Source organism: Gossypium hirsutum, chromosome A05, assembly GCF_007990345.1.
Source record: "Gossypium hirsutum isolate 1008001.06 chromosome A05, Gossypium_hirsutum_v2.1, whole genome shotgun sequence".
In the NCBI taxonomy this organism is placed as follows: Eukaryota; Viridiplantae; Streptophyta; class Magnoliopsida; order Malvales; family Malvaceae; genus Gossypium; species Gossypium hirsutum.
The window spans coordinates 110,577,804-110,592,328 of record NC_053428.1 but is presented as its reverse complement, the minus strand read 5'-3'; the positions used below and the strand labels follow the sequence as shown (position 1 = coordinate 110,592,328).

General features: G+C 33.3%; 1 protein-coding gene and 1 pseudogene across 1 annotated transcript; both read right to left on the bottom strand.

Moving 5' to 3' along the window:
* Positions 1 to 5,020: 5,020 nt before the first annotated feature.
* LOC107904265 (dephospho-CoA kinase-like) lies at positions 5,021 to 7,187 on the bottom strand (annotated as a pseudogene).
* Positions 7,188 to 12,413: 5,226 nt separating this feature from the next.
* Positions 12,414 to 13,865, bottom strand: LOC107904266 (caffeoylshikimate esterase). The gene has a single exon (XM_016830575.2). The coding sequence runs from the start codon at positions 13,595 to 13,597 to the stop codon at positions 12,578 to 12,580; it is 1,020 nt and encodes a 339-aa protein (XP_016686064.1). The 5' UTR covers positions 13,598 to 13,865; the 3' UTR covers positions 12,414 to 12,577.
* Between the last annotated feature and the right edge of the window lie 660 nt (positions 13,866 to 14,525).

The window sequence follows — 14,525 nt, the reverse complement described above, 5'->3', positions numbered from 1 at the left end:
ACCCATAAAGGAAAATCCATATTTACCGTTTTAAATTCGCCTTTGAAAACGAACGGTTACGATTGTTTGTTAGTTTTCTATCGGACAGTCAATATTATTTCGTTACTATTGGTCCGTGATCAACGTTCAAAATAAGTAAAAAGAAAAACTTTTATTATTAATCTCCCGCGCTTGTCGTTCACCGCGTGGGGCCAAGACGCCACCGCCCTCGGCAAAAGAGTGGAGGAGCACCACTAATTATGGCCGAAATATATATATTTGTGGACAAATTTGCCCTTTGGGATAAACAAGTACGAAAAAAAATGTGGGGTCATTTCTTGAAGACTGTGAAAGTTTTTTTTTTGGGAGTGTTAGTGAAAATTCATATACATATTGGTCAAAAATATTGACCAATGTTGTAGTAAATTTAGTACTTGTCACCTCCTTCTTCTATAAGTATTTATTTTTAGTACGGTGTGTTTAGTTTTTTTTATACATCATAGTATTATTATAATATTTAATCTCATCGTCACTATTATTTTACACTAACCGTACGTAAATGCATCATCCATGCGAAAGGGCTTTTAGTAAATATCTTTTTTGGTCACCTGATTATTAGTGAAAAAAATTTTGGTCAATCAAATATTTAATATGGTCTTTTTTATCATTAGCTGGCTAATGATAATAACTTTTAAAGCTAGTATACTAACGACTTTAACTCTCAATATTTATATATTACATCAATTTAGACTTGATTCTAATAAATCTAACCTTCAACATTTATATGTTGTATAATTTGGTTTTTTTTGTAGTTTTTTATTTTTATTTTTACCATTTCACCTAAAAAGCTAAAAAAACTTATCAACTAAATTTGATTGAAAATATATAAAAAGGAAAAGACACAAAAATTCAAGATAATAATTTTCATCTTTTCTCACTTTTAAAACTAACTCTTAATGTAAAAAAATAATAATAAATTACATAATGTGTAAATGTTGAGGGTTAATTTTTTTTATAATCAAGACTGAATTAACATAATTTATAAATGTTGAGGGTTAAAGTTACTATTATGTCAATTTTAAAAGTTACCGTGATGATAAAAAGACAAAATTTAATAGTAAGATTATATTTCGTAATTCTTTATATTTAAATAATAAAAAAATTTATTAATAATTGAGTGAATATTAATATAATTTTTTTAAAAGATATTTTATCGAGTTCAACGCTTTATTGTTGTGGTAATTATATTGGTACCTTACAACTTAGAAGGGAAAAAATAAAAGCACTTAAACCTAGAAATGAAAAAGTAAAATAGCTAATAATAACTTAAATATCTTGCTTTAATTAATTAAATTGAAGTGACAAATATTTAATCACATTTTAGATGTCCGTTTCATTACTAATATACGAGGACGTGAGTTCAAGTGCGTTAAAGTATATTATCTTTCTATTTATGGGATAAGGAGGAATTATAAGTAATTTTAAACATTATATTATAAAAAATAAATATGATCAGAACTTATAATGAAACTATTTAAAATATATATAATGTAGCATAGGGAGCATTTGGTTCCATAGAAACGCTGGATTATGGAAGCAGCAAGTTTCGGCTAGAGAACAGATTGTACAGCTTGGGGATATTTGTTACATGGCTGGTTGGCTGCTCGAGCGGTTCATGAGACTCAGTTTGTTGTGCAGCAGCCAGACGTGGGTGGCGGTGATCAATGGTGTAGGCCTTTGATGGGCAAGTTTAAATGTAATATTGACGAGGTTGTGTTTGCCGAGAGTGGGGTTATAGGCTGGGCTGCACTTGTGAGGGACGATTTGGGTGAATTTGTTCGGGGCATCTCTGGCTTTAAGTCTAGCAATTTCGATCCTTACATGACTGAAATTATTGCTGCTCGGGAGGCTCTCTTATGGCTCTCTAAATTTGTTAGTTGTCTTTCTATTTTTTGAATCTCCTATTTTGAGTGAGAACGAGAGAAACTAGATTTGGATCAACAATGTATTAAGCAAGTCTGTCGGTTTAATTTTCTCCTGTTTTGAATAATGTATATTTTTTTTGAATAATTTTATGATAGGTTCTGATCATATCTATTCTTTTTGACACAATGACTACAACTACCCATAGCCCCTTTCCAACCTATGAATAGGAGGATAATACACTTCAGCGCACTCGAACCTACATTCTCTTATATTGGCAACAATACTCATATCAATCGAGATAAGCCTCAATCGGCTTGAATAATATATATTTTAATAAATAGTATGAAAATATTAGAATTTTATTTTTGAATGAGTTGTTTATGAAACATTTAAAATTAAAAGATATAGTGTAATACAAATTATATAAAAATGGAATATATGGAAAGATTGGTAATAAAAATATGTAAATTCTATGGAAACATTTTTAAAAAGGAAACATAATTTTGTGGGAAGACATTCAAATATGTTTGATGGAAACAAATATAAAATTATAATATATAGATCATTTAAATATATAATCAATTTTATGTAAATACATTGAAAAGTATGTTTTATTTGTTAAAAAAGTTCATAATTGATTGTAATGAAAAATCAATAGATAATTTGTTGATTAATTCTTAGTTTAATTGATATAAATATTATTGTCAATGCAGGAGGACGTGAGTTCGAGTGCGCTGAAACGCATTATCCTTCTATTTATGAGTTAAAAAGAGATTATGGATAGTTCTAAGCATTGTGTCATAAAGAGCAGATATGATTAGAACCTATAATAAGATTATTCAAATAAAGTACCATTTATGTGTTGATTGATTTGGATTCAACAATTGAATCAAAAATTGATATATACTATTAGGTTCATATCAAATGTTAGATAAAATTCAATCATTTTCATATACTTTCAACGTTAGCAAGCAAGGGTATGCATATAAATCTCCTTTTTACAATTTATTACATAACATTTCTAAGTCCTAGACTCGTTAATCCACAATTAGCCTCTAAAGCTTGTTTTCAATTCCTTTAATATAACATTTCAAACATATCGATATCAAAACATTCTATTATCAATCATATTTCCGAGTTACCATTTATAATGTCAATTAATTCATTCATTCTAGGGGCCCTCGACTTGTTTGAATCCACTCTGGCCCCTAAGGCTCGGTTTCATTTAATTTACATACTTTGTCGTATGATTACAATATTTAGTTTACATTTAATCACCAAACACATTAATAAAATCCTAATAACCTGATTTGGATTTTAAAGACAAATACTCAGATTAGTCAATTTGCATCTCAAACTGACACTATAATGTATCATCGGCTAAATCAAAGTATAGAACTTTACATTTAATGGAGCAACTGATTTGCAATATAATCACGTAGTTCATTTCACGTCTCGTCATTCTCAATTCATTCTAGAAAAGCAAAAAGTGAAAACCAATACTTTTTTTATTTTTTATTTTACTAGTCATATATTTCACCATTCATAGACCAATCATGACAGCAGCAGCTTTATTTATTTACATTGTTTCCGCAAAGCTTCAAATTGGTCAGGTGATCAAATTTATTTTTTTAAATGCCACCTAATCCGATTTAACAGATGTTCTCCAATGGTGTTATTAATTGAATGTTAATTTTAAATAAAAAAGAAGGGATCAAATTTAAAATAAACAAAGAATAAAGCGACTAAAAGCATAATTAGACCTCATAAAACCAGACATCAAAAGAAGCAAGTGTTCCTTCCCGTCACTTGCTTTACCCCCATTTCTACTCTGAGAATATCTTAATAGTTTTGGTTCTCATTTATGTCAAACATCTCAATGAAAAATAGTTAGATAGTTATAAACCAACAAATGATAGCATATGAAAAACCCAGACGTACCAGTATGAAGATAAATCTCTCGATTCATCTACTTCATGCTTTCAACAGCCAGACATGAAAGTGAACAATTGACCGCTTTCAACACGCAAGCGCCATTAACAGAAATAGAAATTAACAAAGTTAAACTACAAAATAAATTGTATAGCCATTGCAACCTTGCTAGCTTTGAACGAACTAATTCAGTGGTATACGCACCTTTGAAAAGAATTGGAAACTTCAATTTAACTGGAATATATAAATATTTACCCCAGAAAAGAGGATAAGAAACTTTAATGGAGTTTGCAAAACACCACCCAATACACATCCCACTTTGTCTAAACCAATAGCTCTACCATGCTTTTATGGGTAGTGAGACTTGTGACAACACTTGTGACAACACTTGGCACTCACAATTCATAGGTCTTTCTTTCATGCCCTTTATACGGAAATAGTGCAAGAGGAACAAGTTTAATATCATTATAAGTCTTATCACCCAAATCTCAAAAGAAGAATTCAATCAAATCTGATGGCAGCAACAACCTTAATGTGGTATACAACGGGACTTATCTCAGTGAGTAGATCAATCATTGTGGTATTTGTCTTCAACTAGACCAAAAGAAGCTGTAGAATAGGTCAAGGCAGTAAAGTGTGAAGCATATTATACTTGGGAAGACTCAATTATGGACTACCACAAATGATGAATGCTAAGTAGAGAACAACCAAATCAAAAAACAAGGCAATTAAAAAATGTAGTAGTTAAACTCAAGTATGTTATTCAAGTAATAACAGAAGATTCAGGTTTAATTATGAGCCCGGGGAAGGAGGTGGGGGTGGAACTTACAGAATCAATCCTAGAAAGTAATCAGCAGCTAGGAGATTTATGGAACCAAGTGAGCTGAAGTACTTTTCCACTACAATCAATGAAATCTCTTCAGCCTGGTGTGAACTCAGTAAGCCTACAGTAGCAACAAAAAGGTACCTACTTCTATGGTCCTAAAGTTAAAGAAAAAACAGAAACCAATTCCATAATTTCATTCTATTGCATGAAAATAATCAGAAGCAAGTTCAATTTTACATCAGGCATCCTTGGTCTGCCTAACAATATAGTCAGATTCACATCTAGATTATTAAATGATTATTCAGTTTCATACCAAGAAATTTAAAGAGTTTGAAAGTAAATCTAAGTTTAATGGTGTAAAAAACTTAGTATATCACAGTTAGCAATCAAAAGAAAACCAACAACATTCTACAACCTGTAAGTGAAAGGTGCGGTAGTGAATTCTTAAATGAAAAATTGGCAGGAGTAAGCATAATTCATCTTATTTGCTGTCATTTAGAACTACAACAACATCAACTCCTCATCAAGAATAGACTAGATTTCTAGCCAGTTTGAAACCACAAGTTGGTGCCTTGGTGGTGATTGTAGTACCTGTAAATTACCAAAATAATTTCTTGCCTGCAAGAACACCTATTATCACACCAAGTAAAGCTGACAAGGCTCCATCCCTTGAAAGCCAGAATTCAGTCCATGTCAAAGGCCTTTTGACCTGCGACAGTACCTCACTGAACCTTTCCTGCAAGTCCTGACGTGATCCAGTGTTATCTATCACAATATCTGCTTGGCTCTTCTTCAATTCTAGAGACATTTGAGCATTGATCCTGTTTCTGGCATCCTCCTCTGTCGAATTATCTCTTTCCATAAGTCGTCGAAGTTGTGTTTCAGGATCAACCCGTACAACAACAATTGGTTTTGTCCACTTATCCATCTTGGCTTCAAACAACAACGGAATGTCTAGAACGATCACCTTATGACCTTTTATCCAAAGCTTGAAAATTTCTAAAAATATGCCAGAAGATATATAGGGAGCCAATAACCTACGAGAAGAAAATTAACCAAATTAAGGAATCAATACAATCCACAGTTTCAAGGCAAGGTAAATGACAGATGATCCATAATCAAGCCTCCCTAGATTATACTCCAGGGATAAAAGGACACTTACATTTTCCGCCATTTAGCCTAGGCGAAAATTAAACATCAAAGTACTAGAATTTGACCTCCATGATTTGAGAACCACAAGGTGACATACATTACTTCCAATAGCCTTTAAATCGTTAAAAAGCAACCTCCTAGGAGATCATGATATCAATTTGCTACAACATTGACAAAATCATGCATACAAAACAAACTAAAGAAAGACCAAATTTTACACTAAAAATGCTAATAAAACTTGCAATTTGGAGATAAAATTCTGACCTCCAGGACTAGTATAGACTACCGGATAAGTATAATAGTAGAGAAACAAAGCTTTTAAGCTATTCCAAACATGAAGCTGAGTTTAAATTATTTAAAAAGGAAGAGGATGAAATTAATGAAAAATCAACCGATTAAGGAGTTGACGTTTGGAGGCATCAGAGAAGACAATTCGTCCCAATTTCAAACGATCAACTTGGCCGTCATCTTGTAGAATGTCCGGTCCGAACGCCGCCACCACTTTTTTGTACCCGCCGGAGTTCTTCTTCAAGGCATCCTGCAAAAAGAGTACCAGTTCGTAATTTCAATCAAACAGGTGATATGCCCCAAAAAAATTGAAGAAAAAAAAAGGGGAGTGTACCCGAGCGATGATGTCAGCATCGACGACGGAAATATGGTTTATGCTTGAACATGGAAGAGACAGTACTCTTCCCTGAAGCAATCCCGCCGGTCAGTCCTACTAACCTCATTTTTGCTCCCTGTTTCAGATCTTTCCCTTTGACCAATCCCCTGTTTCGTTCGCCGCTTACCTTACTACCTACTTCATTAAAAAAAAAATTAACAATCTCCAGATGCGCAATTTTGTATATAATTACTGTTAATTAAACTTAATTAACAATTTAAAAAAAAGGTAATTTCATATTTGAAATGATTTAATTCCAATTACAAATTAAATTAGATTTCCGATTCAAAAATAGACGTGTAACATATGAAATATAGATTATAGAAATACCGAAGATAGAGAAACAAAACTCGTGTCACCAACACCCTTTGAATCCCAAAAGAACCCAGCAGCATTCGACTTTCTTTATTTCTGCCCAAAATGGCTCAACTTACCACCTCATTTACACAGACCTGAAACTGGAGCACACCATGCACAGTAGTATAATGTCGTAAATTTGGGGTAAATTAGAAAAAAAAAATTAAAGAAATAAGCTGATTTCTGTGATATTTATCGAAAAATGTAAAAAAGCGTAGCTAAATGTGTCTAGCAAGGCATGCTTTCTTACAGAGTCAATCAAAAGCATTCTTTTAGATGCATTTTCACTCTGATTAAGCCAAAAAGCATGCCTCGTTGGACTGCATTTTTCCTCCATCATCGAATTTCCCAATGATAATAAAAATGACAAGTTTTATTTTTATATAAACCCAAGCATTTTCCTCATTTTTTTCATTTAAATCCATTTCTTTCCGTCCCTCAATTGTCTCAACTTTTTAATTCTAAAGTTTCAATTAAAACTCTCTCAAATTCATCTTGATTTAATTCTTTATTTCGATTTTTAGTTGTTTTAATTGAATTTTGTAATGACAAATACTTTTATTCGTTTAGATGACAATAATATTCTCACGGTCTAATTGTAAATAGTAAGAAAATATTTCTAATTTTTTTTAAATTTTATTTAAGTTCATTATTAAATTATTAAAAATATTAAATTTTTAAAAAAATTATTTTTTTTTATAATCAGACGGAATATTGAATTTTGGAGACATAACAATCAATCTTCAAATGCATCGCCTATAATTCAGCGCTACTTGGAAGATGCAAGATTCTTGCGCGTGTCCCATATGCTAGGGGTGTTAAATGGACCCCGCACTTATCAATGTAGTGGTGGAAAGATGGAGACCTAAAACATATTCCATCTTACATGCGGTGAGTGTACAATCACACTCGAGGATGTTCAATTACATCTCGGTTTACTGATGGATAGGCCACTCGTTATGTGATCAGTGGTCGTTGCTAGTTGGAGCGCAATTTGCAAGCAATTGATAGGCAAGGTGCCGAACTAGTTTTACGGTAGCCAGATAGAGTTGAAATGGTTGCAAGATAGTTTCAAATATATGTACGATAGTTCGAGTGCCTTTCAAAGAAAACAACATGCCTGAGCATACACTCTGAGGTTAATTGAAGGTGTTCTAATGCCCCGATAAATCTCGAACTCTTGTACATTTAAGGTGGCTGCGACAACTCGTCGACTTAAAATAAGCGAGCCGACTCAATTGAAGATCAACCGTGCTGGCGACGTACCAAGAGATATGTCAGGCTACACAACCAAAAAAAATTAAAATCGGTAACAAGGTAAATTTTATTCACTCGTAACAAGGTAAAATCCATTTGATAATATAGTCACCATAATAATTTTTTTTTTGCATTTTTATATTTTTAAATTGACATATTATTTCAATAGGTGGAACTATAGCTCGAGTTATATGGAACTACCAAAGGAGCTCATAGATATCAGACTATTGTTGGATCAACGATCAAAATTCGAGGTTAGCTTTTTAAAAATTTCAATCATATAATATTGATATAAGGATTTCAAATTAATACTAAGTAGATAATGAACTTTATTATTTCGTATTATAGTTTGAATGGACGTCATACTCTGATCCGAGAATTCAACAATGCATTCTGTCCAAAATGTTAGTCAATCCCAATATCTGGCATATTCACGTGCCATTGATTGTATACGCCACGGTGGAGATGTACATTAACGTGCATGTAGCAAGAATGGATGAGGAGAATGTCATGAGCCACAGATCAAAGCCCGTCACTAATGCACGCAGAACGTCCCATGGAGGTTAACAGATAATGGAGCACATTCAACCCATTTGAACTGACCCGATTCGTAGAATATAATAGCAAAAGCCCATCTACTTGAAGTTTTGGTGGCCCAATGAAGCACTCCAATAAAACTAGAGTTACCAAGGTAAACAATTTTATCCCTTTAACAATGTAAATCCTAAAGGGATAAAATTGTATAGAGTTTAAATCCCTTAAGGACTCTTATCTTGTAGATAAAGACGAATTTTAGTTGTTGATGTAAATCGATTTGTACCATTGGATTTGGTTGAGCTCAACTATAAATAGAGACCTCCCCCTTCATTTGCTATTACATCATTCACTTCATTTTTTTCGAGTTAACATATTTAGAGCTTTTACTGAAAAATTTTATATGCATTCTTTCTTTGTGGCTTTTTTGTTCATTCATAACTTTTTCTATTTCACAGTTGCGCTCGTTTTGCTTCGGTTCCTTAGAGAATTTCTACAAGAATTCTTAATTTTCGAGAGTTAAGCTAACTTAAGTGCATTTGAAACGAAGGAATTGCCTAAGGCCACAATAGGGTGTAAGGTGTAAGGTTTAAGGTAGCAATGGGAGAATTTAGTAGGGAGTGTATATATATATATATGTTTGTGTTGTCATTATGAGTTAATATAATAAGTAGTATAGGGTTTAATTGAGGCGTGAAACTATGTTGTGTGAAGGAGCTACACCTTACAATGAAGATGTGGCTTCTTGTATAATATGTTTTTATACTTACAACTATGAATTATACAAGACCACCAAATTTTCAATTCGAATTATGAAGAATCGATTCTAATTTCTATCAATAACCAAAGAGGTTAAGAGGTAGTCAACACAAAACTCATATAAGAGAAGTTAAACATCAATAACTATTACAAAATAGTTAAAAACTCATAAACACTATAGAATCAAAAGAAAATTAAAAAGAAATACCTAGGATTGGAAAAGCTAGTACAAAATTCTTCTCATTTTTACACACCAAAATTCATCATTCTATTACCATCAATAATCACGAACCATTAATCATCATTCAAGACCACTTTTTTATTTTGTTTACTAACAAATTCCCATCAGCGCTAGTTCAATTTGTTCCACCAAGTCAACCAAAATACCATGATAACTTAGGTAACCTAACCCCCAAAATAAAATCCACAAACTACACTAAAATTGAACACACAATCTTAACCTTTTCTCCATATGATTTTGCAAGGAAAAAAAAAACACAAGCCAAATAACAAAATTATCGAATTTTGAAAAGTAAAAAAGAATTAAGTTGGCCTTGCCTTGGCTCTAAGCTGAAATTCAAAGCACCAAGGATTATATACAAATAGAAATGCCAAGTAACCAGTTCAACTTAAGGGGAACTTCTTAAAAAAAAATAGTATCTTTTGAGGAATTAAACAAAGAAAAGGAAAGGGCAAATAGTAAAATAAAAAGAAGAGAGACAAAATAAAGAAAAAATGGAATAATAAAAAACGGGGCCGCAGCCTAAAAGAGTGGAGGAACAAAATGAGTTAGGGTTTTTAAGACATGGAATGTGTAGTAATAGGTTCTTAAACGACGTCGTGTGCGCAAAGAATAAAGGTGACCGAATAAACAAAACTTGAAAATCCTTTCATGCAAATTTATATGGAAATATATCAAAAGAATATATACACACATTTCACTTATAGATGCATGCAGCAAAATTTATATGGAATGTGCCAAATAAACATTAACAGACATGCAAACAAGGAACAATAATCAAATAAAACAACACATATCAATGTTATTCCAAACAAAATCATGAGATTGTAAAGAGATACCTTAGGTGGATATGAATGGCCAAGTCAATCGAAGGATCAATTAAAGCTCCCCTTAAAACACTGTCGACGTCCTCAAAAGAGAAACCTTCTTTTGGTACATAATGAACAATACAAAAGCAAAAGATAAGTACATTAGTCAAGTTTTAATTGGATTTTAAAATAAAATAAACCAATAATATGATTCAAATACGAAACTTTGAAAGCAAACTCTCACAGTAAGATCACAAAGGCAAATATATTGCATTCTTTATAAGGAAGAAAACAACAACACATAGTTAACATCTTCTAATGCAACACAATAACAATCCGTAACTACTTTGCAGTATAAAACAACCTCTTTAGTTCAATTACATCCCTAATTCCAACCATGCCATGCATTTAGATATTACTTGAATAGTTCAATGAAAATCCATTTCCAAATCATATACACACTAGCACACAAACAATCCCAACTAAGTTTATCGATGAGCTCCACCCAACCGTTTTAAAGAAAATCCACCCCAATCCTTACTGATAATTGCAAGCACCTAGCAGTATGAAAAGAAACCTGAATATGCATTGATCCATGAACTGACTAATATGCACCACCTTAGTAACAGATAAAATGAGAGATTGACTAAAAATTTCACAAATCTTCCGCTCCAAATATGACCAAGTTCTTGTAGTTAAAATTGAGGTTGATTGATAATAAAAAAATATATTGCTTTCAATTCTATTAGAAAACACATAACAATGCCATACAAACTGCATTTTTCCTTGAAAAATGAAAATAAAATGGCACTCTTGTAAGGTAATAATTATCAAACCATTGGTCAAACAAAAAATTTAAATTCTCTTTTAAGCTAACCCAGAACAAACAGTCAAAAGAAAAAAAATATTCAAAACCAGAATGCATTGAAAACTCAAGTACAAGAACAAATGAAGAAGAAACTATTGATGTAATTGTTAGATAATATATCAAACACATCATTTTTTTCAATCTCATATAAGAACCAACAACCAATAACCAAATCAAAATTATGTTAATCTAAGGGTTGCGACTAGAACTTATTCACTTAAAAGATTACAACTCAATTTCCCTTCATGTAAACATGCTATAAGCCTAGGTAATACAGATGAATATCATTCTAAGATCCAAGTATTTTCACCACATGTATATATCAGTAATCACACAAAACTTCACATTCAACTGATATAGAGAGATACCTAGGGTCTACTGGTATGCGCCTTGGCGTAGGATCTAGTCACAGGTCTAAGACGAGAAAAAATTCTTGCTTCGACCTATGGTCACTCAAAGAGGTAGATTCGTGATTGACTAAACTTCCTCTGAAAATAACCTTTCTTTTTTATAGAATAATTGGTTACCTCTTCATTTTATATTGGCAGACAGTTAATAACAAATGAAAGAGTCCAAATTGACATAAAATGGAATTGACTTAAAGTTTATGAAGGAAATAAAAACCTAATATAATAGAGAAAATAAGTAAAGCTCAAACTCTTATTGCATAAAAAGCGTCCACATCATCTACGTGAAACTTTCAATCAAAATCTATTTGCAAATCATATCCAGCAGCACACAAACAATCCCAATTAAGTTTATCTATGAGATTCATTCAAAACTATTTTAAAGAAAATCTACCCAATCTTTACTGATGAATGCAAGCACATGGCAGTATGAAAAAGAACACGTTTATGCATACACGAATCATGACAATCTCCACCTTATGATCATGAAACCCAAAACAGCACAATGCAAAATGCAAAAAGTTAGATGAAAGAACAACTAAACCCTAATACTACATAACAACTTAGAACATCAAATTTTGATACATAGTGACAATAGATGCTACCCCTTCTTAGACAATCTTAGTTTAAAATTGTCAAAAGAGAAACACGAATATTATCGGCTTCATAATTGAAGAAATCAAAGAGATGAAATCTAGAAAATGAGAAGAAAAAAAAGGGATAAATAAGTAAATCATTCCAAGAAAATGTGGTTATCAGTAAATACACCCAATTTAAATTCAAGCCACAATCTAAATATAAATAAAAGTGAAAATTTAACGGATTAAAATTTGTATCATAAAATACATGATAAATTAACTACCCAACTATCCACTAGTACTGCCAACAGCGGCGCTTAGACCACTGGCACCCTTTGCCTTTGTGGCGCGTGAACCTCTACTTTTAAGCCAATCAATCATTTCCCCAAAAACTAACTCGACGCTTTCCTCCGGTTCACCAACCAATTGGTGCCACATCCCTGGATGGATCCTCAATGTCTTGTCGGTGCTGGCGGCGCGTTTATAAAGCTCCTCCACGCAAGCCGGATCACACACCACGTCATCACCACCGTGCACAATTAGCAATGGAACATCCACTTCCTCAAACCGCCCTTGCAAATCGTTGCATACTCGGATGAGCTCGTATGCCGTGGCGGCGCGTGGCCTTGCTACTGTTCTCCTAGGACTGGCTATCGCCAACTTCCTCTTCCAGGGTTCTTTAAACGAAACATCCGGTATAGACCCGCGCGTCGGAACCACTCGCCAGGTGGGGATAAGTTTGGCGACTATGAACAGAAAATGTTCCAACGGCCATGGTGGCTTGAATTTAGCGCTTATCCCGCACATTGCTCCATTGAGAATCAAGCCATCCCACACGCCTTTTTGACGGAGAGAGATATAAAGGGCAATAGCTCCGCCAAGCGATTCCGAGTACAAAAAGGCAGGCAAATCCGGCGCGTGACGAGCACGGAAAGAGTCAAAGCACTGAATGCAATCGTCGACAACGCCTTCGATGTTCGGAATATGAGTATCGAGTCCGTCAAGGCCTTCGGAGAATCCGTGGCCCTGGTGATCGATCGCACACGTGGCGAATCCCGATTTGGCAAAAAGAACAGAGGTAAGTTGGAGGAACCAGCTCGACTCGCCGGTGAACCCGTGGACAACGGCGACGATTCCAGTGATCGGAGTATCGAGTGGGGTCCAAGACTGGGTGAAGAGTTTGAGACCGCGAGCGTTAGTGATGAACTCGGATGAGTGACTCACTGAGTGGCGGGCATAGAATTCGTCCGGAGTTAAGGTGCCGAAGGGGCTCTCCTCGTTGGCTTCGGCTATCGGATGCCGGGCCATTTTTGCTAAAATGCGCGGTAGGTGTAGGAAAATTCGAGGAGGTTTTTTCCTAGAACTTCCCTTGGGACAAACTTTCGGTTGAGCGTTGGAGGATATTTATCGTGAAAGGGGTAGTGTAATCTGGCGCTTTATGTACTATTCTCTTATCGTGAAACCAATAAACGTGAGCATGACACGTAAGTAAATGAACTGTGATTCTGGATTATTTTGAAATACAAATTTAATTCAGTTAAAAGGGTTAATCCCACCTGATGTATGAATGAAGTCTTTTTTTTACTAACCTATAATTTGGTTTACTTGGTTGATTTTAGAGTGGTCAAAGTGTAATTTTATTATTATATTAATTTATAATTTTATAAATTTCTAAGGGCCTGCACCCCTTTATCAACCCTTGTATGTGCTTCAAATATGTTTTGCTTCGTATTCAAGCTAATATTTAATGCTTAAGCTGATGGCTAGGTTGATGAAATGACCTAAATGATACAATATTAATACTTTGAGGATTCAATTAGAATATTTTAAAGTTTTTAAGACTAATTTGGATTTTAGACCATAATTTGGGGTGTATGTGTGATTAACCCTTATAATTTAATTCTAAAAAAGGTAATATCAAAACTATACGTGAAATTTGGTCTAATATATTATGTCATACATGAATTTTGATTGCATGCGATTTTATATATGAAATTTTAATTTACTTCAGTTTTCATATATCACTAATAATATTACCGAATTAGCACCATTTTGCTTTGACATATTGCATACACAAACAATTATATTAATTCTATATGAAAATAATTGTATACATTCATTTCTTTATAATTTTTACGATAGTAAAAATATAATTTCACCATTTTAATAACTTATATACTATAATTTTTAAAAGATTAAATCAATGTTTTATATTTTTAAGGGGGTAAAGTGCAAT